This window comes from Pseudopipra pipra, chromosome 7 (assembly GCF_036250125.1).
Source record: "Pseudopipra pipra isolate bDixPip1 chromosome 7, bDixPip1.hap1, whole genome shotgun sequence".
Taxonomy (NCBI): domain Eukaryota; kingdom Metazoa; phylum Chordata; class Aves; order Passeriformes; family Pipridae; genus Pseudopipra; species Pseudopipra pipra.
The window spans coordinates 30,697,770-30,719,831 of record NC_087555.1 but is presented as its reverse complement, the minus strand read 5'-3'; the positions used below and the strand labels follow the sequence as shown (position 1 = coordinate 30,719,831).

General features: G+C 48.5%; 1 protein-coding gene across 2 annotated transcripts; it reads right to left on the bottom strand.

The window, feature by feature from the left end:
• Positions 1–12,940: 12,940 nt before the first annotated feature.
• C1QL2 (complement C1q like 2) lies at positions 12,941–22,062 on the bottom strand. 2 transcript variants are annotated; one of them, XM_064661505.1, is made up of 3 exons: positions 19,781–22,062; positions 18,008–18,767; positions 12,941–17,531 (listed from the first exon to the last, which is right to left on the bottom strand). In XM_064661505.1, the coding sequence occupies exons 2-3, from the start codon at positions 18,644–18,646 to the stop codon at positions 17,352–17,354; spliced, it is 819 nt and encodes a 272-aa protein (XP_064517575.1). In that variant the 5' UTR covers positions 18,647–18,767; positions 19,781–22,062; the 3' UTR covers positions 12,941–17,351. The 2 variants fall into 2 exon arrangements, with proteins under 2 accessions (XP_064517575.1, XP_064517574.1); XM_064661504.1 differs by lacking the exon at positions 19,781–22,062 and adding an exon at positions 19,071–19,208.

Sequence of the window (22,062 nt, the reverse complement as noted above, 5' to 3'; positions counted from 1 at the left end):
AGCTGTTTAATAAATATTGATATTGTTTGTACATCCTGCCTTTGGAAATGAATAGTAAAGTGACGCTCTAGTCCCTTTATCTCCTGAAGAAACACTAAGGCTCAACACGTGCATTTATATGCACCCCAAACTATTTTTCAGAGAAAGCTAGAAAACAAGTCCACAGCACCATTAAAATATCCATAACAGCTTTTAGAAGTGTTTGGATGACACTGCCCTTTACTTGTCTGTCTGTGCAATGCCTAGGAAAATCAAGGTCTCCCAGTGTGGAATAGTCATAGCAATGATTATGCTAGGGCCAAGCATTTGCCCCATGAGTTACTGCAAGGTGGGTCAGAGGGTTTCCTTGGATAATTCCCTTAGGCAGGACAGGGCTGTTCCCCGTCAGGGTGCACTATTGCATCTCCTAAGGCTCCTTGGTAGACCTGAAACCAGTTTGCTTTGTATCCCAAACTGGTCTTTGCATTCCTTGGGACATCTCTAACAAAGCCTGTCAAGCTGGGTCTTGGCTTCATGTTTTCCTCTAGTATCATGAATCTGAGCATCCCTTTCCCTTCTTTGTCTCCCACCTCCATCCCATGTAAAAGTTCATCCAGTGCTACAGCCTCAGCTTCCTTTCAAACTTCTGTGCTCCCAAAAGAGCTCTGTGCCCAACAGCCAGCCCCCCACACTGTCTCTAAAAAAGGACATGGTGACATTCCCACAGCAGTGTTTGGTCTTGCTCGTTCCAGCTGAAGCTTTTTAAACATGTGTCAATGTGTTATGTAAATATTGAAGCAAAGCTCCAAGACAGGGAGGCACATCCCCTGCAGTCACAGAGCTGGGATGCAATGAGCTCACCAGACCACCCCACCTGGCATCCTAACACGGTGTCCCTTAATTCACAGCACAACTGGGAACACACAGAAACCACCATAGTGATGGCAAAGGCACAGTTAAACTGCCTCCAGGCTCCCCTCCTGCTACCGTCAGGAGCCGTCAAGCCAGTCCTAACTCCGGCCGGCATCTCCAACACCGCCGTTGGGAGCAGAGGCTTTTTTCCCGCCTGTCTCCGCAGGCAAGGACGATGCTCCCCCAGCACCAAGGGTACTGCTGCCACATCAAGCGGCTGACTGCTGGACACATTCTGCATATCCTGTCTTCTGCAGAGCCCCTGCAGCAGAAACCTGCAGAACAAGATGCCAGGTGACATCACGGGGTGCCTCTTGTTTTGCAGGTTTCTATTGCAGGGGCTCTGCAGGAAGTTGGATAAGGAGAACACTTGACCCTACAGAGGAATTGCTCATTTCTTCAAGGATGTAAAAAAATTAGCATAACCCTGCCAAAGTCTATTGTCCCAAATACCGCTGGAGCACTGGATTCTGCGAGGCCCCAGCAGGTCAGCATCAGTTCAGCACCCTGGTAGTGCACAGGGGATGGTCACCGACAGGGTTGATCTCCTCTTCCTTGCTGGAGCCATAGGGCAGGCTTCAGTACGTTTGGAGCAGGCTGGCAGCACTCCCCCAATACGTTTAGCCATTTTGAGTCTTACCAGGAGCCTACGGTGCTGGAGATGAACTTTTCTCTCCTCATATTTGGCTTGAGATTGAATTCCAGAGCCTTGTGCACATTCCCATCAGATATTCTTAGAAATGCTCATGACTTAGCTGGAGCAACTTAATGGCTTTGACAGGCTGAGAAGGAGGGCAACTGTCCCTTCAGCTGGAAGTTTCCTCTTCGCACCTGATAGGTGGCAACCATGTGCAAATCCTGTCGTTGCTGTAAAAGTTCAAAGAGTCTGGCTCCAGTGGGCTCCAGTGGCCCAGACCTTGAGGAAAGACCTCCCTGGAGGTTCAAGATAACACGTTTGCCTTCTGAATTCAATAGCCCCTGTCATGAGGGGAGAACTCCCAGCTGATGGGGCGGTTGCTTTTTAGACCACCCTGGTTTAGTCACTCACAACCACAGGGCCATGCCCTGACTGCCACCAGGCAGTTACACCTCAACCATTAGCTCCAGCATCCTTGCTATGACAGTGACAGCAACTTCATGTTTCAGGCTTTGTCTGTTTCAGGCTGCTCTCTGCCAAGTGCCAACCCTCATCAGAGGAGAAAGGTGGCTGGTGAGTGAAGGTGCTCAGGACCACAGCAGGACCAAAAATTAATTTGTGAAGTTACTTTGTTCTCCCTCTGTATTCATTTTTTATTACATGTTTTTTTTTCTCTGCTAGTCAGATAATTACATAAACCACTAAAAACTATCTTCTAAATGTGCACATCTCATTTAAACTACCTGGGGGGTGTTTTATCATGGGTTAGCTCTAGCTCACACTGCTGCTGCATCTTATTTTATAAAGTGCCTGGGTGAACCCCAAGTCTCTGTGCCCTCTCCTGCACTACACCACTGGGATTACACAGGAATGTATGTAAAGGATATTTACGGTGCCTCTTCCTTCCCCTGCTCTCTCTAGAATAATGCATTGCTTAGCATCACTTATTCTGTATATTTTTTACCATCATTTTACCAGCTTTTCTGGTGGTGGAGAGGTAATTTGCATTTAGCAGCTTCCCTTGAAGAGAAAGCAAAAATTAACATTCAGGTGCAGGTAGTACAAGAGGTAGAGTAGAATATAATATAACACTCTTTGCTCTCACTCTGACTGTGCATCGTTCCTCCCTAAGTTTTTGTCCAAAAAGCTTTGGCAGAGGCAGAACCAGATTTCCTCTGAAACAGCAGCTGGGGGTGAAAACACTGAGCCCAGTCAGTGTGTGCACAAACCAATACGTGAGCAAGCCCCACAGGTGTCTTAATCAGCAGGTAATGCTTGATACACTCTTCTTTCCCATCCCTATCCATGCTCTTCAGTGCTCCCCACATACAGAGCATTATTTGCTTTGGACTCTGATTTTTTGCAGGTCGCAGACCCCACTACTCTAATCTCTCCAGATCACACTGGTTCACCTCGATCTTTATGTGCTTGTTATCTCTCTAATTTTGGGGTGAGGTCAAGGATGAAATTACACCTGTGAGATATCCTTCCTGAAGAATAAGAGCTGAATATAGGTGGGGTTTTCTGGCTTAGTTTAGTTGGTTAAAATCTACTGGGAATATTTTAAAAAGCCTTTACCCTAAGGATTGCTATTAGCAGAAGTTTCCTTGCTCTGCACCAAAATTTGAGAATCAGAAGGCTAAAAGAACCATGCCAAACCATTCTCTTTTCTCTCCCTCCTTGCTCCATGCAATGTGGAACAGGCTAATGTTGACTTGCATGAGAATCATTTTAATCAACAGACCACACAGACCCCTTTTGAAGCAGGTAGGAGTTCTGCCAGAGTTTCACCCACTCTGTTCAAGGCACAGCCTCACCTCCTCACCCTCTGGCTACAGAGACTTCCACTGCCAGCACAGGCTAAAATAAAACTGTCCCATGGAGATCCCACCTCTGTGGCCGCTCCCAGATGGCACAGACTGCACTAAAAAATGCAAATTTACAGTGTGGTTACTTGGGGCTGAGGATGCTTTCAGTTCTCTATTCCAGACATGCTTTTTTTATAGGTACTGTAGTAGCTGTAAAGCTTGACTGTTTGCACCAAACCACAGGCTGCAGCAAAAGGGTCTCCAAACACAGAGCAAAGTAACTTATATTGCTCTCTGTGTCCATGTTTAGACATCCCCTTTAGTCCATGGGAGCTGAAGGGGGAGAGCATGAGAAAGCTGGGAAAGCCTAGAGGTAGCAGCCATGTCCCACCGTAGCAAATGAGGGACACAGCTAAGGAAGTGGTGGGATGGCAGATCAAAGGGAGAGAAAGAGGAACTGCTGTGCACAGCTGATATCAAATCTGGGGAAGTCATCACTGCAGGATGGTGGTGTGGACACCAACATTGCATGTGGTTTGGGAAGCAGATGAACTCATGGATCAAAAAATACGAAGCCACCACATCAGTCTCAGAAAGTCTGAGCCAGGTCCCAGCAAGCTGGGAGCAGGTTTGGGAAGGTATCCCAAAGGCACACTCAGTCTCCAAGGTTCTCAGAGGTATAACTCACTTTGTTCTGAGAGTCAGAGGCCCAAATTCTGCTGTCCAAGACATGCCAGCAGTGCAACCCTGCCCAGCTCCATAGCTTCTACAATTTCTGTATGATAGCTCTGGACTGTGGACACAACACTTGCCATGCAGGCAGCAAACACAAAATCAGCCCAGCCTGGTGTGAGCAGAGGACAAACCTCTTGGGATGGAGACCGAGACTAAGGAGCATGGGAATGCAACAATTAGCTTGTGGTCAGAGTGACTGCATGAGCTGGGCACCCCTGCTCCAGCCATGTTTTCATGGACATCAGAGCACAGAGGACAAAGCATACAGTGGAGGAGGTGAGATGAGTGACCTAGCCAAAGAAGGGGTGATTTGTCTTCCTAGAGACACATAGGGGTCCTGTTCTATTTCAGTTTAGAGGTGGAAAGTCACAGAATCACAGAATCACAGAACAGTTAAGGCTGGAAGGGACCACTGGAGGTCATCTAGTGCAACTCCCTGCTCAAGCAGGGTCCCCTAAAGCATGTTACTTAGGATTGTGTTTCAATAGCTTTTGAATAAAGTCCAAATATCTCCATGAGTTACAAATATCTCTACAGCCTTAGATGCTGTTATTACCAAAACAAATGCAGTCCCTGTCAGCCTGCAGCAGGGCTTGAGACAACATCCCAGAGAGAGGCTTCCAGGGGAGGCTGGAGGAGAAACACTCCGGCGGACAGAACAGGCAGGCACAGCCAGAGACTGCTTTTACACCTATACTCTGCCAGCATATTGCAATTCAATTAGCCTTGAAGTATTATCCAGGCTATGCTGCTAATGCCAGATTTTAATTCAGTGTTACTATTGGGCTGTTCAGACCAGCTGCCCACTGGTCAGTCCAGCCTGCTGTTGGTCACCACAAGTGACACCACACCTGAGGTGTGCAGGAAAAGCAGGAAAATCTGCTATGCTATTTCCCTGTGCCAAGTCTGACTCCATCTTTCTGTTGATCACTTTACTGACACAACCAGTAAGTTCACAAATCCAATCAAACATAGGGGAAGAGCCACATATTACAAAACTACCAGATGAGGAACCGAGAAGAGAAAAAATAAAGTTTGGGGGTTTTAATTTAAGCCCAGAGTCAATCTGAGCGGGATATGTAATAAATATATTAAGCAGATGTATAGTTCTGCAGTACCTCCACCGGCTTTATCTGACATGAATTTCTAATGCAATTGAATCTGATTTCACTTCCCAGTGATCTCATTTCAGTCACTGTCACACATCCCATCGCTGCCCCATCGTGGGAGGCCAGTGATAATGGCTAAGCCGAATGTCAGGCCAGCAGTGGCTGATAGCCCTACAATCTCCTTGGATGGGCTCAGCCCTGCAAGGCGCTGGGCTCTGCCCGGCTCAGCTGCAAGGGACGCGGGTCCTGGCGGCGGCTGATGCATCGCAGGAGTCACTGTTTGTGACTCCTAATGAAGTGTGAGTCAGCATCACCACTGTAAACTGTGTCCTGCAGAGCCTCAAATATAGCAACTCTGGCCCAGGATGTAAACAAGGGTAGTCAGACTGTTGTGAATTAAGTAAAAGCAAACTCAAGCTGAGACTTGAAAAGTGTGAACATTTTTACAGCGGGATTTTTTATTTTCTTTTGAAAAAACCTGTCATTTTTCCATTTTATGATCTCAGCTGATAGGAGGGAAAAACAAAAAAATCCACAAGCATGACTACGCCATGTTGTCCCCCTTTCCTTTTACATTTCAAAGCTTTCTTTCAATGAACACCGTACTTTCCACACATAGAATTAACACAGCTGGAAGTGCATTAGAACTTGAAGAGGAGATCTCAGAAAGTCTCTCAAAGCCAGAGGTGATGGACAAAGGGGCTACAGGAACAGGGAAATTAAGTGGCAGGGATCCAAGGATACAGAGCTTTGAGATAAACCTCCAATCACTCATAGCTATGAATGGTGAGTTACACAGGGGAAATGCTTCAGATTATGCTGGTTGGTTTTTAATATATAATCTGCAGATTATTTGTTATACAGATAATACAGTAAAAAATTTGGAGACATTCTAACTTTGTGGGGGACACTATGGTGAAAGCAGTGAGTGTTCAGCCCTTCTTGGGCTCTTGTCTCTCCTGGTGCACCAGGCACATACACACAGGGCTCCTGGAGCTCAGAGGTACATAAGTTTCTCATATTCATGAATTTCAAAGAGATCTGAGTGTTACATGCCTGCTGAACAGCAGGTCCAGGTTTCCATCTTCTTACCGTGGGTGCCAAAATAATGTGCTCAAACAGATTTGTAGAGACTATGCCAAAAGAGCATCCAGCGTGGTGAGAACACCTTTGCATGGTCCTTCAGAAGGATTTGGGGGGATCCTGGGCAGCATGAGCTGCGGCAGTCTGGAGCTATGACAACAGGGCTTAGCTCCAGGGACTCGCTCCTTGCAAGAGCCCTTCCACCAGCATCACCTTGCCCACATGCCATCACCCTCCATGTACCTTCATCTACCCTTCCAAAATGGAGTAAACAGAGATACAGTCACTCCAGTGTGCAGAGAGAGCATCACTGGGGGCACAGAAACACACCAAAGTTCGTATTTAGAGGACTCTATTACAGGTAGGCAGATGGGTGTATATATCTCTGCAGATACATGGAGGAAGTAAAGGTGATGGAAAATCAATAGTCCGTATGGTCTCTAGGAGTTGTCTGGCTCAGCTCCCCATCCCAACACAGCTACATTACAGCCAAATCTGATGGATGTTTAATGTGCTCTTAAGACTCCTTCTGTGCCAGAGACCCACAGTCTTCCCAGGTAACCTGCTCCCATGCCTCATCATCCCAAAACTTCTCTGTTTGACCTTGCTACTACATCTCAAGGCCCTCACTCTTTCCTATTCAAAATCTCAATAACACATTTCCCTTCCTCTCTTGCCCTTAAGGACCATGCCCCTGTGACCCTACACCCCTTTCTTCACGCCGAACAGCCCAATCCATGCCTCTTGCCTCTCAGGTTGAATTTTCCAGGTTGGTAGACTGGAAATATGTCTGGATCCCTTTCCCCCCATGGCGTGGGGCAGCCCAGTTCTAGTTCCATTTCCATCTGAGGAACCATTTCCGACGGCTTGAGGTGGATAGGGAAAGGGAACCCCAGCACCAGGGGTTTCTTCAGGTCCTGAGCCTGGAGGGGAGAGGTGCTCTTCCCTCCCCCCACCCACGTGTTCCCATGGCAGCCACAGAGACAGCACACCAGGCATGGAGAGGAGGAAAGAGAGAGTTTATTTTTGGGGGGGTTACAGTTATAGGGTTAGGAGGATTCACAGAGTAACCAATTACAGGTTGCAGGAAGGGGTTAACAACCAATAGGAAGGGGTTAAAAGGGGCCAATGAGAACACCTCAGGATATCTTCTCAGGACATTCCTGCATGGGATAACACTTGTCGTGGGGGGTGTTGGGAAGAAGAAGCATGTGTTTGCAAAGAGACCACAAAAAGCCATTTTAAGGCATGTTTAAACAACAGTTTTCCCATATAATGCAGGTTTAGTGCTACAAATATGGTTGTCTTCTGGACCATCCCCAGCCTTCTTACAGCTTTCTGGTTGCATGGAGCCCACAGGTTGACTGCTCCAGGTGAGGTCTTTCCAGAGCCCAGGAGAATGGGATTACTTCACACTCATTGGAGGCGCTGCTCCAGCTTGCACATCTCAATAGGTGCACTTCTCAATATGCATACTTGGCCTTTTCCACAGCATACAGTCACCTCACATTTAGTCAGTGGTTCTCCAAATCCTCTCTGAGAAGAAACTGTCTGACTACAGCTCCCAACCATCCCCTCTGCTCCTCTGACTTCCCTGCACATGTCCATGCCACGGACTGCCTCCAGGGAGAGGTAACTTGCACTTCTTCAATTCTCTCCTGGTTTTTTTACCTCTCTTTCCTCTGTTTTGTCCAAGTAATTTTGAATTTAATCCTCTTCTCTGCCTTTATGCGATCTGCAGATTTAACAGACAGGTATTCTACCTAATGAGTCCCAGGACTAAGGATGGAACTGAACAGAGCAGAGCACAGGAACACTTTGGCACTGTCCCACACAACACTGATCCTCCCGGCAATGCATCATCCACAACTGGTCTCATGGTACATTACCCAAAAGGCTTTGAAATCACTGTATTCATCTAAGTCATGCGATCAATATTTGTAATATTTCCACAGCTATTTTGAATGTAATTTGCTACAGTTGCAGATATTATTTATCAGGAATAAAAGAGAAAAGGGAGGAAGACAGATTCCCATCTGTTAAATCCATGGTTTTCTCTGCATTGCCTGATGCTGTGTCTCATACCTGCCCAAGGAATTGCCACCCACAGAGAAGCCCAGAGGGAAACACATGGGAAATCACCAGGCCACTCTGCCACCTGTGTTGCTGTATAAGACTTGCATTTGTGCCTTGTAGACAGAGTGAGTTCAGAACAGCCTGAGGACAGAAACTGAGCTCAGTTGCAGATAGAGGTGATTGTTCAGTCTCACCCCAAAAGCATCTGTGAACCACCAGACTTACTCCTCCCACTGTACTCCCTCCCACACCGGTCTGTGAGAGCTATGACAAATTTTTTAAAAGTCAGCTCTGCCATTGCCCATACTTCCATTTGACAGCACAATTTGTGGATTTTTCAGGCCAGAGGGGATTGTTATATTTACCTTGTTTGACCTTCTTAAGCAATCTGGGCTCTCGTATTTCACCCGGAGATTTCCAGGAGTGAACCAAGTGATAAACACTTACAGATATCTCAAAAAATCCCTGTCTACCTGACAAGTTTGCTTTTCTATTGCTGGGAGTAAGTAGTTTGAGAAATCTAGTATGAAAAGCAAGATCCATTTTTCAATTTAAAGTCTGCTGGAATACAGAGTTTCCGGTGGCTACAAGTTGGCATAAATTAATTCCCCAAGCATCTTGCTTCCATGAAACAAACTGCTTCCCATTTAAGACCCATCTAGAAAGTAAGACTTGGCAGTCCTATTAGTCCACTAATAGAAAAGAAAAAGTAAAAGGACAGCTTGTGGATAGGTAGGCAGTTACAGCACTAACTCTGAAGAAAATTAGCTTGGACAAGCTATCAAGAATTCTGCTTTATCGTTGTCCCTGAAATCAAAGACACTATCTTTGAAATCAGAGATAGCAATTTGTATATTGTTCATCTTCCATTCTCTAAAGCTGTCATAGAGCCTCTGCATACACGGGGGTTAAATGCATCTATATATGCTTCAGTTTTACCTCCCTGTTTTTTTTTCCTCTGGAAGGATGATAGTGGGAACAGGAAGAGGGAATCTGAATTGCAATTATCAGAAAACACCAACCACAAATTAATTCAACAACCACGTATTTGATTTTGCCATAAAAGCACGTCCATCCCATACTCTGCTCCACAGGCTTCAAAGACAGTACGTATCAACAGGATCATTGACTATGCCAAGACCAAATCGAGTAACTTCCTGAGAACGGAAAATAGTAACAAAAAATATCACCACCACAAAACCCCAACGTACGATTAAATCTAACCTTATTCACACTTCTTCGACAGGGATTCACACTTATTCACCAGCTTTGACAGGGATGAGACCAACCCCATAAAGGACATCTAGTCCCCCAACTACATGCCTTTTCTTGAGCCCTTCCACCTTGAGAGCAGAGCTGTTATAGACCTGGGGAAGCTAAGGAGTCCAAATGTGGGAAAAAAACAGGCAATAAAGTCTCATATAGGCAGCCTTCTTAATTAAGTATTTTGATACTAAGAGCCAATTATTCCTTACAATGTCCCCGTGACTTTGCTGCCTTAGGGAAGGATGTTGGAAAATATTTGGGCAGAATTCACTTTGATGCTGCAAAAGGCAATTTTAGGCAGACAGTCACCATCGAGTTCAGCGGTCAAGGACTCTTGTCCTGTCTTAGGTTGCCAAAACAATGTTCCCCTGGAAAAGAGAGCAGGCCTCCTGTCCCATCTCAGTCTTAAGTTCTGCCAGGGGAGGTTTAGGTTGGATATTAGGAAGAGAGAGTAATCAGAGAGTAATTGGAATGGGCTGCCCAGGGAAGTGGTAGATTCTCTGTCCCTGGAGGTTTTTAAGATGAGACTGGATGTAGCACTTAGTGCCATGGTCTAGTAACCATGGTGGTATTGGATCAAGGGTTGCACTTGATGATCTTAGAGGTCTTTTCTGACCCAGTTGATTCTATGATTCTGTGATCTCCCTTCTCATAGCTTTGAACAAACTTTGGGGAAAGATGCCAAATCTGATGCAAAATAAAAGCTAAGGCTGCTTTAAAGAACTGCCTTGCTTTGATCTAAATACATATTTCCTTTACAATCTGTTTCTATTTGCATCAGTTTGAGCCTTTATTTTAGGATCAGCTGGAACATCTTTTCTTTTTTTTTTCCACTGTAATTCTGACAGCAGTATAAAGTGTAAATAGCCATTGAGACACAGCGTATGCTCAACAGAGACACGTTTCTGTGTGGTCTTCCTACCCCCCCCACACTGACAGCCAAGTTTTTGGTAGAACCTGGTGGAGGGTGGTGACGCACTCAGCCTGTAACAGTTTAACTGGGATCACAGCAGTATTCTTACTATGCACAGCAGTGTCTTTTGGAGGCTTCACAGGGTAAGCTGTCGATATGTAATAACATTGCATTGTGAATTATGGAGTTGCTGGAATCAATGGGATTTTGCATATTAATTGCAAACACACCCAAAAAGACAAAGGAATTTATTGGCTTAATTAGTGTTTCAGCTCTAATAGCATTCAGGCTTCATTCTCACACAAATTGATAAATAGCAGCAGCATTACTCCTCAAGGATACTCTGCCTTTTGAGAGGGGATGCTAGTTTATGATCCAAGCTCTCTCAGCTGCAATGATGCACTCAGCAGGAGCTTCAAAGGTATTTGCCACCTCTTTTTCCTAAGCAGATTGCTAGATGCTGGCAAAAGGGGCTGCCCTACTCTCTCCGCAGATGGTAATGGTGTTTTGTCTGAAAGGCATTTACAGAGTGACACTTACTGGGCAGGACAAAAAAATGGACCTGGACCATTTCCACCTCTAGGGTACAAAAACTGAGATTCATTATCATACATCCCCAAACAGTACCTAACCAGTTACCACAATGGGTAACAGGGAAGCTACCTGTAATGTACTTAAGGATTGATTCTGACTCCAAGGATACTGAGAAAAACTAAGTTTGAGAAAAATTAGATAGGTGTACCTGGAAGCAGACTTTGGCCCTTGGGCTCCCAGCTCCCAAGAAGCACAGCTTCATGAAAAAAAAGGTGCTAGAATGAGAAGCAAATGTCAAGAATTCAGCTGTATACCAAAACAAAACAGATATCCACCTGGATCTGCTCTCCATCACCTCGTGCATTCACATGCTGCAGCACAGCATGACTGATGCAAAGTTTCAGGAACAGCATTACAATAATGAGGGAAGAGCAAGACACTACCTGAAAAGCAGCTTCCTCCCCATGGACTTAATACATTTTCTGCATTATCATACCACTGAAATTGCACCTTAAAGCTAATAACTGACAAAGATTCATTGTTCATAAAGCCTGTGCTCACATCTTCAAACAAGTTATTCTCCTGGGCATTCCTCCTCCCCATTCTCAGCAGCAGACCTCTCCTCCTTGGGATGGGGATCACATCACAACACTTAAGTGATAAGCAATTTGTTGACAGAGAGAAATGTCACCAAGAAAACATTTCAGCTGCATTCAAGACCAGGGCTGGGTACCGTTTTTTGTTTGTTTTTCTAGACATGATCTGGCAGCTGCAAGCAAAACGAAGAGCCAGAATCATGTGAATGTGCCCTCGCTGGGAGAAGCACAGCCAAAGGCTGCAGGCAAGCCATGCTCTCTGTGTCACCGTGCTCAGAGAGCACTGGAGGAAATAATCCTGCATTAATAGGGCAGCAGATCACAGAGATCAAACAGGCCTTTTCTGTTTCTATCCTAGTTCATGCCAAAAAAACCCAAATGGGAGCAAATGTACAAAAAGAGGGATATGCCATCAGCCCCCTGTGAAGAAAATGTACTCCCATTTAATAGAATACAGAGCTGTGCCAGGCAGCTTAATGGTTAATCCAGGCTATTTTATAATAGGAAGGACCAAAAGAAGATGGGCATTTGTGGCTTCCTCTTCAAGAAAACAAGGTCATCACTCACAGCTCCCTCTGAATTATGCTCTGCAAAACCTTGAGAGAGCCTGCTGAGCACCCTTTGGCAGGGGCCAGGACACAACAGTGGCTTGCCATCTTTCAGGTTGTGACCTGAAACCACCAGCTCTCAGAGTCTCAGCCTGAAATGCAGCAGGAAAGAAAGGGAATTCCAGTGTATGTTCAAGCCTGGGACACCAAATGATACCCCAGGCTCAACTTCTCACCTACCCAGGAGGCAGTGCCCCTGTACCCCAGGCTGTTCCAAGAAATGAGCCTCTTTGTAACTTACCATTGAGACAAGTAACAAACTAGTCCTTAACGGAGAGGAATCAGGAGCTCAGCCCCTTCAATTTTTAATTCCCCTGCCTTAATTCCCCCCGCAGCCTCCAAAAACAAAGCTCATTCAGGGCAAGTGGGCCTAAGGAAGAGTGAAGCATCTCCTCCACTGCTGCTGTGTCACCTGCTGTGTGAGCAAGGGATTTACTTCTGAACTGGCATGGGCTTGGTCTAGAGAAATGGGCTCCCAGTTGTATATTACCTTCAGTTTATAAACAAGCTGAACCTCTTTCTGCCATTTAAACGTGAAACCAGCTGAGAGCAGGCTCTCACCCATAAGTGCCTGGGTGTCCACATGGTAACAGTTTACCTCTCTTGTCTGTAATTAATCTTCCAAGTCTCTGCATGATGTAGACATTTACAGTAAAAAAGACCAAACACCTTGCAGTCTCAAAGTCAGTGAAGATTCAGTTAGTCTTTATTTTATTCTGACAGGCTCCTTTATCCCAGAGACAATACTAAGACACAGGATTTTACCAGGATTTTTTCCCAGAGTTCATTCCAATCACAATAAGGAAAAAATTGGCATGTTACAAAAAAAGGTATTTAACACAAACAGATTTGAAATAGATTTATACGCCATTTCACCTCTGTCTGTCACAGATCCCTTAATATAATTAGTCTGTGGCATAAACAGAAAAAAGGACACATGAGCATCCACCAAAACCCATTGTCCCTACTTTGTGAGTGCACAAATTAAACCCATCCAGGCACCATAAGCCACTGGAGAAGCCAAGCAAAAAGATAAACAAGCATTAAGTCACCAAGAAAAATGTCCAGAGTTAGTTTCAAAAGCAGCAAGATGAAGACCAAAGCATGGTTCAATGCACACGTGTTAAGCCATGAGGCACAGAAAGCAGCACTTTGCTTTTCTAACAACAAAAGGGAAAGAGAAGAACCCAGACACAGGGCTGTTCTGTCCTGCTGTGGGCCTGTGAGCCCCACTGACCCAGGCACTACTTTACAAGGAAATGAGCAACAAGGAGAAAATCTGCAAACTGACATTCTGAAAAACACAGAGGCACCAGACTTCACGTGGGACACCAGACTCCAGGTGCTCTTGCAGCACAGGTTTGTCAGAGAACTCTCTACACTGGCTGGTGACACCTCAGCCCCAGCAGCTCACCTACTTCACTTAAGCCAAGGAAGGATTTCCTCACCCATCTCCCTAGAGACTTGCCAGGAGTTTCCCAAGCCAACGAAGGCCAAAACAGAAGAAAACAAGTGTCCAGCCACAAATACTGGCTTGGGCTTGCAGGAGAGCAGAGTAACCTGAACACCTTCCTCCAGGGAACAACCACAGACCAGGGGTGGTTGGCACTCCTCTCAGGGGTCTCAGCAGCATCCCAATTGCCCCTTCCACCGTGTTTTGTGCACTTCAATGTCTCCCCGCTCCTCTCTACTCCAGGGTTCCCTTCCGTAGCCAGTGCTGACCAGACACAGAATAAGGTTTCACTAAAATCAGGGATCTGCTGCTACAGTATCTAAGTTACTTTGACCGGACGAACATCTGTCCTTTTTTTTTTTAAATCTTAACTTCTGTATTATAAATTTAACCTGAATACACAGCTGGGCACAAAACAGAAGCACCTTTTGTCTAAGACTCCAACATTCCACTCCTTTCAGAGGGCATTCCCTATTCACATCACACCTGATCACCTAACAGTTCTTAAAAGCATCTGCTTAACTCATCAAGTAAAATAACACCTCCAAGGGATCAGACCTCCAGAGCAGACACTGGCTATTGGTCATTTGAGCTGCCAGTATCATTTGGGAAATCCAGTCCCAGAGAAAGCTGAAGTCAGCCTCTAAGTACACCTTAATTCTCCTCTTCCGATTCAAACCAGGGGACCAGGGTATCTCCCCTACAAACAGCCCCTTCTCTTTGTGCCATGAAGAACCCATGGACCATTGCCAAGGGGAAGATGACTCAGTTAAAGCACAGAGGGTTACAAGCCTGCTGCAGGCTGCTTGCTGGGCTGTACATGACCCTTCTCTCACCCACAGACACCAGCAGCACAGGGACCACCATCTCTATCTGCAGCGCTGCCTCTGCTTTTCTGGATAACTGCACCACTGAGCACTGAAGTTTTTCATCTCCCAATTGCTTTTCCCTATGTTACTTCAGAAAAAAACACAACCCACACACTGAGCTACTACCAAGATGAGTGGGACAGAGGAGTCTGTTCAAGCACCACCGCTGCAGATTCTGGGTGAGAGCCATCAACCCCCCACAGAGGCAATCTCAGAAGACCCTGCAATGAGGAGAGGAAACAAAAAAGCCTATGAGCAGCCCAGGGAGACGTTCATTCTATCGATCGTGTAAACTGTCAGTGGAGGGGCAATGAGCGGGTTTTTTTTTTTTTGTTTCTATCCTGGGGAATAATCCAGCCTGATAATTAGTACATAAGAGGTAAGTGGAAAATGAGACATCTAGTGAGGGTGGTTCAAGCCTCCTCATGACATTGATAATGTGCAGATACATAGATCACTGTCGGGGCAAACCGCCACTGTGAGCCTGTGTCTTCCCATTGCCTCATCAATCCATCATCCGCTTAGCTACTGACACCTTGGCAGGCACACACCACCAGCCCTGCATTTGAATTGAGAGGAGCAGGCGCCACCAGGGAATACAGATTTAAAAATCTAAGATTCAAATTTGTTTAAGTATTGTGAACAGCAATTCCCTTGCAAGGCATCTTCATTGCCCTTTTGCCAAGGGGGAACAGTTGGGTCTTTGTTAGAAGTACAAATTGCTTCTTAATGCAAAGGATAAAGCACAGCCCAGGCACCTCCTTAGAATTCCTCCTGGCTCCTGCTAATGCTGCTGCATGTCAATTTTAATTTTTTGAAATTTAAACCAAGGGCTTTGTGTCTAAGCTCCATTTCATTGAAGGAGGGGGGAGGAATAGTCAAAAAGGATTATGGATCCAGTGGGAATTGAGGATCCATAGCAATTATACTTCATTTGGGTCTCAGACACTGGTTTTAATCATATTCTAAATAGTACAAATCGACAACACATTAGAGATTGATAAGTGTCTAACACATGTACCTGGTTATGAACTCTGCTTCCCTCGACTGGGATTTTTTTGTTTGAGGGCAGTTTTGAGAGTTTGAGGACAGGATGAAGGAATTGCTTTCTTTGACCCTCCTCTTCCAGCCAATGAGTAGAAAATACCCACCAAGGACCAGGTAGGAGACAGAAGCGACTGTAATAACTCAGTCATCACAGGGCTGCCCCAAAGTGGGGCTGGACCAAGTCCAACCAACTGGGTTCTCCTTCCTCCTGCAACATTAGGGCAGGGGAAAAGCTCCAGCCTTGGCAGAGCTGTTTTCAGTCCAGCTCCTGTCTCTCTTACTTGTGAAACTGCACTAAAGCTGCAAAGGGCAGAAAAATGAGAGGGAGGTAAGATCTTCAGAAGGAAAAAACGAAATGACAAGACAGTAAAATGAAACTAAGTGCTTGTGTAAACCAATTTAACTGTTTTAACTTCACCAATTTACCCAAACTAAGGAGGTTACCTACTGGGGTGATGATGAAAGAGGCACCTCCTACACCAAAGGCTCAGAACCACACGCACTAGTTACACACCTGTGCATTCTTAAAAAGACACAGAGTGGCTGGAATTTACTGAGGACATCAGAAGAAAACATTCCTAAATGGTCTGAATTCGTCAGTCTTGAGCAAGCTTTCTCTCCTAGCCCATCTCAGGCACCGTGCAGACCCACTACAGTTAGGTGTGGTTTCCAACCCATATACACACTGCAAGTGCGAGGGTTTAGACAGACTCTCTCCCCTGCTGCCTCCTTGCATTTGTCAAGCATGTTACAGAAACACGGCTTTCCATAATCACTGATTAAACTGCTTTTCCTGTACTTTGTTAACCTGTAGATCAGGTTCAAACCCAGTAAATCTGTTCAGGAGATCTACTCCACACCCCCACTTTCACCTCGTGATGACAGCGTGTCTCCTTTTTACAAAACTGCGCAAAGGTGAAGCTTTTTTTCCTCTCCCTCTGCTTCTTCCCAACTCCCCTGAACCATAATCAAGACTGCCCCATCCTTTAAAAAAAACCTTTAAATTTTGCTGCAAACCTAAGGGACCAAAGTGACCCCCTCCTCTACCCACCCTCCTGTGGCAGCACCACAGTGCTCCTTTGCAGCACTGGAAGAGACAGAAAGCAAAAAAGCGTTGTCTAAAAACATAATTTAATGTGATATTTTGGTGACTCGGGTCAGCGACCAAATTCTTTTGCAGACAGAAACAGGTTTGACGTTAATGACACCATCATTCACATGAGCATTGCATAGCACAGAAAGAAAAGTTTACACTTGACCCCGTACAAAGCAGCAGAGGAAAGAACAGTTATGGCCCAGTCCCACTTCGCAATAGTCGATCTGAAAATTCATCATCGTAATTAATACTTTTTTGATGAAAAAATGTGACTGGTTCAAATTCCGTATGTGGCACAGTCTGAACTCTGGGCTCTTTTAAACCCTCCAGGAACCACTTGAGAGTTTCAAGCTGCCGAGTTCCTCGTGTGACATACAAAACACTCAGGCTGACAAAGGGAGAGGGCAGTCAGAAGAAATGCGGGAGAGTAAAGAAGGGGATTGCTTTGTTTCACTTCTATTTCATTTCCACAGGAGTAAAAATAAAGACATACAAACTGATAATGACACTAAAGTGACCTGTGGAGACAGTGGATACCAGCAGAACAGCAGCACGATGGGATACGGAAATGCCAAACAGCCCCACAAGCATCAGTGGCAGGGCCGGTTGTGTCATGTTGCTTGTTGTGTGTTAATCGGGGTATAAAAGAAAGCCAGAGAAAGTGCTGTACTTATTGTTGTTGCCTCCGTGTGCTTTGCCTCCATCCAGCTTGACGTATACTTCGTCGCCGGAGTCCAGGTGCAGCACCACGCTGTTGCTGGCATAGTCATAGTTCTGGTCCGCATCCTGGGCGATGGCACTGGCCCGCACCTGCCAACACAGCCGCTGGGCACGTCAGCCCCCCTAGCCCTTCTTCCCCAGCGTCTCCATTAGCTCCCCGAGCCACTCTTCCACAGCCCCTCCACCAGCCTCCCCAGCCCCTCGTTTCCTCCCTCTTCATCAGTTCCCTGAGTTCCCCTTTTCCGGCCCCTCCGTCAGTTCCCCAGGAGCCCCCCTTCTCCAGCCTCCCCACTACCACCACGTCCTCCCTCCCTCCCCTCTCCTCGCTTCTCCTTCTCCTCCTCCCGACAGTAAAGTTTGCAAGCCGAGAGTTCGGAATTTGTCGCGGCTCTAGAGCCTCTCCCGCGGAGCAGCCCCGCCCCGACGGCGCGGAGGATGCTCCAGCCGCTCCTTTTCCCGGGAGCGGCGGCGACCGGTGCCTCGGGGGGGCGACAGGGCGGGGGCAGGAAAGGGACGAAAGGTGGCCCCGGGGCGGGGAGGACGCGCGGGGGAGCGGCGGAACCCACCTGGCCGTTCTTGCAGAGGTCAGCCCACATGCTGGTGCCGTCGCCGCCGCGCATGAGGATGTGGTAGGTGAAGAAGTAGATGCCGCGCACCTGGCAGGTGAACTTGCCGCTGGCCGGGTCGTAGTGGTTGCCCAGGTTGGTCACCACGTCGTCGAACTTGAGGACCTCATAGCCCTCGTGGGGGCTCTTCAGCCCCACGTAGAAGGCGATGCGCGGCCCGCTGAAGGCGGCGCTCAGCCCTCCCGCCGCCTCTCCGCCCGCCGCCGCCCCGCCGCCGCTCCCGCCGCCGCCCGCTCCCGCCAGCGCCAGCCCGGGCAGCCCCGGCTTGCCCGCGTCCCCCCGCTCCCCTGGCGGGCCCCGCGGCCCCGGCGGCCCCGGCTCCCCGGGCGGCCCGCGGGGGCCCGGCTTGCCCGGCCGGCCCGGCTCCCCCTTGGGTCCCTGGACGAAGGGCGGCGGGGGGTTGGCGCCCAGGTCCTGCAGGGCCTCCACGGCGGCGGTGCTGCCGGGGCCGGGCGGCCGCCCGCCGCTGTACGGGTCGCAAATCATGCGGCAGGTGCCCATCATCTCATAGTGGGCGCCGGTGTCGGCGGGCGCCTGCAGCAGCAGCAGGGGTACGGCGACCAGCAGCGCGACGGCCATGGCCAGGGCGAGCCCGGCGGCGGCCAGCAGCCGCCTCCTCCGCTGCCAGAGCCGGGCGGCGGCGGCGAGCAGGTCCTCCTTGCCGTGCGAGGCAATGGTGGCGCGGGGCGCCGGTCGCTCCCTGCGGGGGGACGGCAAGAAGAGGCGGTGAGACCCCGCCGCCGGCGCCTCCCCGCCCGGCCCCCGCCTCAGCCCGCCCGCCGGCCGGCCGGGAGCCCCGCCATGCCGAGAGCCGCCCCGCTCCGCTCCGAAGGGACGCGGCGCCCCGTCCGCCCGGCGGGGCTGGGCGGGCGCGGAGGGCGGCGAGCGGGCGCCCGGCTCTGCCCCTCGGCCCCGCGGGGGGGACGGGCCCGCCCGCCCCCGTCGCCGCCCCGACGTGGGGGGCGCGGAGCCGGGAGAAGCGGGGCGGGGCGGGCGGACCCACCTGCGGGGGGCCGGGGCGGAGCCGCCGGGGGGGCTTCGGGGCGCCGCCGTCGTTGCGGTCCGCGATGATGCGCCCGTCTGCCGCCGCCCGACCGCCCGCAGCGCCGAGCGCCGGTGGCGGCGCGGCCCCTCGGGCGGGGCGGGCGGAGGGGAGGGGAGGAGAGAGGCGGCGGGGCGTCCCGCACGTCCCCGGGCACTCCGGCCCCCCTCTGGCACTGCTGAGAGGCGGGGGGACCGCGCCCGCCCCGCCGTCACCGGCGGAGTCACTGCGGGTACCGCCCAAACTGCGCCCCGCTGAAAGCGGGACGGTCGGGAATGCATCGCGTTGCCCCGTTCACCTGCCGCCTGAAACTGCTTCCTCCCGGCATCCCTGCATCCCTTCATCCCTCTCTGTCCGCGGCTGCCCGGACGGCGGCCGGAGCCCCTGTCCCGCCAGGATGAGCTCCCTGTCGCCGCCGACCCGCACCACTCTCTGCGGGAGGGGGTCGGGGAAACCCCCGCGCAGGCAACAGGTCACCCTGGAGTGTTCCCCGTGGCTTCCTCGGGCTCCCCCCGTCCAGCATCGGCGGCCCAAAAAAGGAGCGGGACAACATCGCGTGTGGATCTTGCTCCTCAACGCATCCAAGTGTAACCAAATCCGTTACACCCGTCCCGGTCTCCCGAAGGCAGGCAAGGCTTGCCAAGTGGAAGGGGAGCCCTAGAAAGAAATACCTTTAGCAGAGTTCATGTTGGATTACAGCAGAGTGTTCTGTAGGTTTCCCTGCGTAAGGACGGGTCCAAATCAAGAGTTTTTTTCCCCAGAGGAAAGTATGGTTAATTGCCTTTGATTTTCCGAGTAAACGGTGGTAGCACAGCGGGAACCCTGGAATCGTTAACTGCCTGCGGGGATCTCCCCTGGAGAGAAAGTTGGGATCTTACCCACGAGTCTCCGAGCGGCAGGTTAAGCACCCGTCCTGGAAGGAAAGAAAAAAGCCTAACTGTGATTACACGGACCGCCTCAGGGCAACATTCCGGTGTCCCCCGCTCCCTTGCTGTGTAAGAAGGGTCATTTCCCAGCGGGTTCGCCAGAGCTGAAGGCAGTCTGTTTGGTCTTAAAACAGGCAGAGCTGCAGGTCGAAGGGAGCGAGCCACCCAGTCTGATCCAGCGTCTGCTGGAACTGATGGCCTGGAGGCATCGTGTGCGAATGGGAACATACAAGCTTCTTCCAAGAACTGTAGAAATGCTCTAAAAGGACTTGAGACTCTTTTGTTAGTTTTCCTTGAAATTTAAAGGGGGGACGTCAAGATTTTCCTGTGTGGAGTGCACACACTTCAGGACCAGATCTCAGCTCAGTTACATCCCTGCATGCGTCCAGCATTTTTCCTGGAGTTATTCGGGCTTCACTCTGCTGCTGCTGAGATCAGGATTCAGCCCTGCCCCTCAAGTCTCTCTGATTATTTTCTCCCACATCTATGTATTTAAAGCTGGAAGGGAAATTAATCTTGTAAATTAAAACCTTTCCCTGAGAATTGTATAGATAGTCATATTAAAGTAACCATGTCTATTACTTAGCACAATGGAGCTAAATGTTTTAAGAGACAAGACTGTGACGAAGATGTAAGTCCTTTTCCTCTCCTCTGAATTATGAGTTGCATCCCACAGAGTTATTTTAAGCCCCTACACTTGTCTAAAGCCTTGTAAAATGATTTCTAATAGTTGTTTCTGTTCCAGCCTTAGTATAATTTTCCATATATTAACTGTGCTAAATACAAATAAATTCCCAAATAAATTACACTGCTTTGCTGATCATCCCTACTTAAGCCTCTGTTAATTTCCCTTTTGTTCTGGTATTTGTCACTACCTCGGCTGCCGGTGTTCGTGAATCCTTGCTGTTCCCTCAGAGCTCTGCAAACCCCCCTAAAGTGACTGTTTAATCTGCTGTTTTCCAAAGGCAGCAGCCACACTGTAGCTTTTCTCACCCTTTTCTCAGTAATTAAGTTCTTGTATCATTTGGTCTCTGTTGCAACTTCCCTATTTGCAGCAACTCACTTGTATAACGAGGTGACCGGGTGACCGGTATTGGGAACTGTATTCCAAATAGAGGCTCCCCAGCCCCTTCTGCAAAGCCAAAATCATTTTATGTGAGGGGGTCTGTTATTCCCACGGATCAGCAAGGACAGACGAAGAAGAAATATATTCTAGCTTTCTGCAGGACAAAATTGGCGCGGTTCTTAACAAGGAGGGTTAAGCACTTGAACAAGTAGACAGAGAAGATTACAGAGATATCAGCAGTTAGATTAGGTGTCAAATTCTGGCAATTTTGTTTGGGAATAATTTAATCACTCCTCTGTGATGTGGTGAGATGGACTGATCACCGAGTTAATCCCTCTTCAGATTGCTTTAAGGTAAACACAGTGTGACTTTAATGTATAATTCCAGTAGGATCTATATTCCTGGAGACCTGGAGTTACTGCCTGACTGATGTAATGCATCTTGTGCCCCAAGGTGTAGTAGCACTGTGATCGCTGAGGCAGCTGGTACGACTTTCTGATCCTACAATAATAATTAGGAATATAGTTGCAAAAAGGTACGTGGCAACACTCAGTTTACAATTTTGATACTTTAGGAGCTTGGTTTCCATATGGAATGGCATACACCACAGCAGTACAAGGAGCAGGGAATTAGCAAATCAGCTAGTCAGGCAGTGTTGGAAGTACTGCCTGCCTTGCAAGTAGGTACTTTTCATAGTTTGAGATGACAAGTACCAAAGCCCCTCTTAGATTTTGGCACTTCACAGCAGGCTGCTCAGGCCTGGCAAGACTCAAGTGCCTTGGACATGCCCAGAGAGGGATAAGGGCACCCACAGAACATCCCTGGTGAAACACAAAGGGTGTCTGGACCTTGACGTTAGATGATGGCTGAGCAGGAGCTTTGGTGATTGCTGCTGTTGGCCAAAGCAATAGTTAAGCACCGAAAAGCTTATGTGGATCTAACTTGAAACTCAATTTTCAGA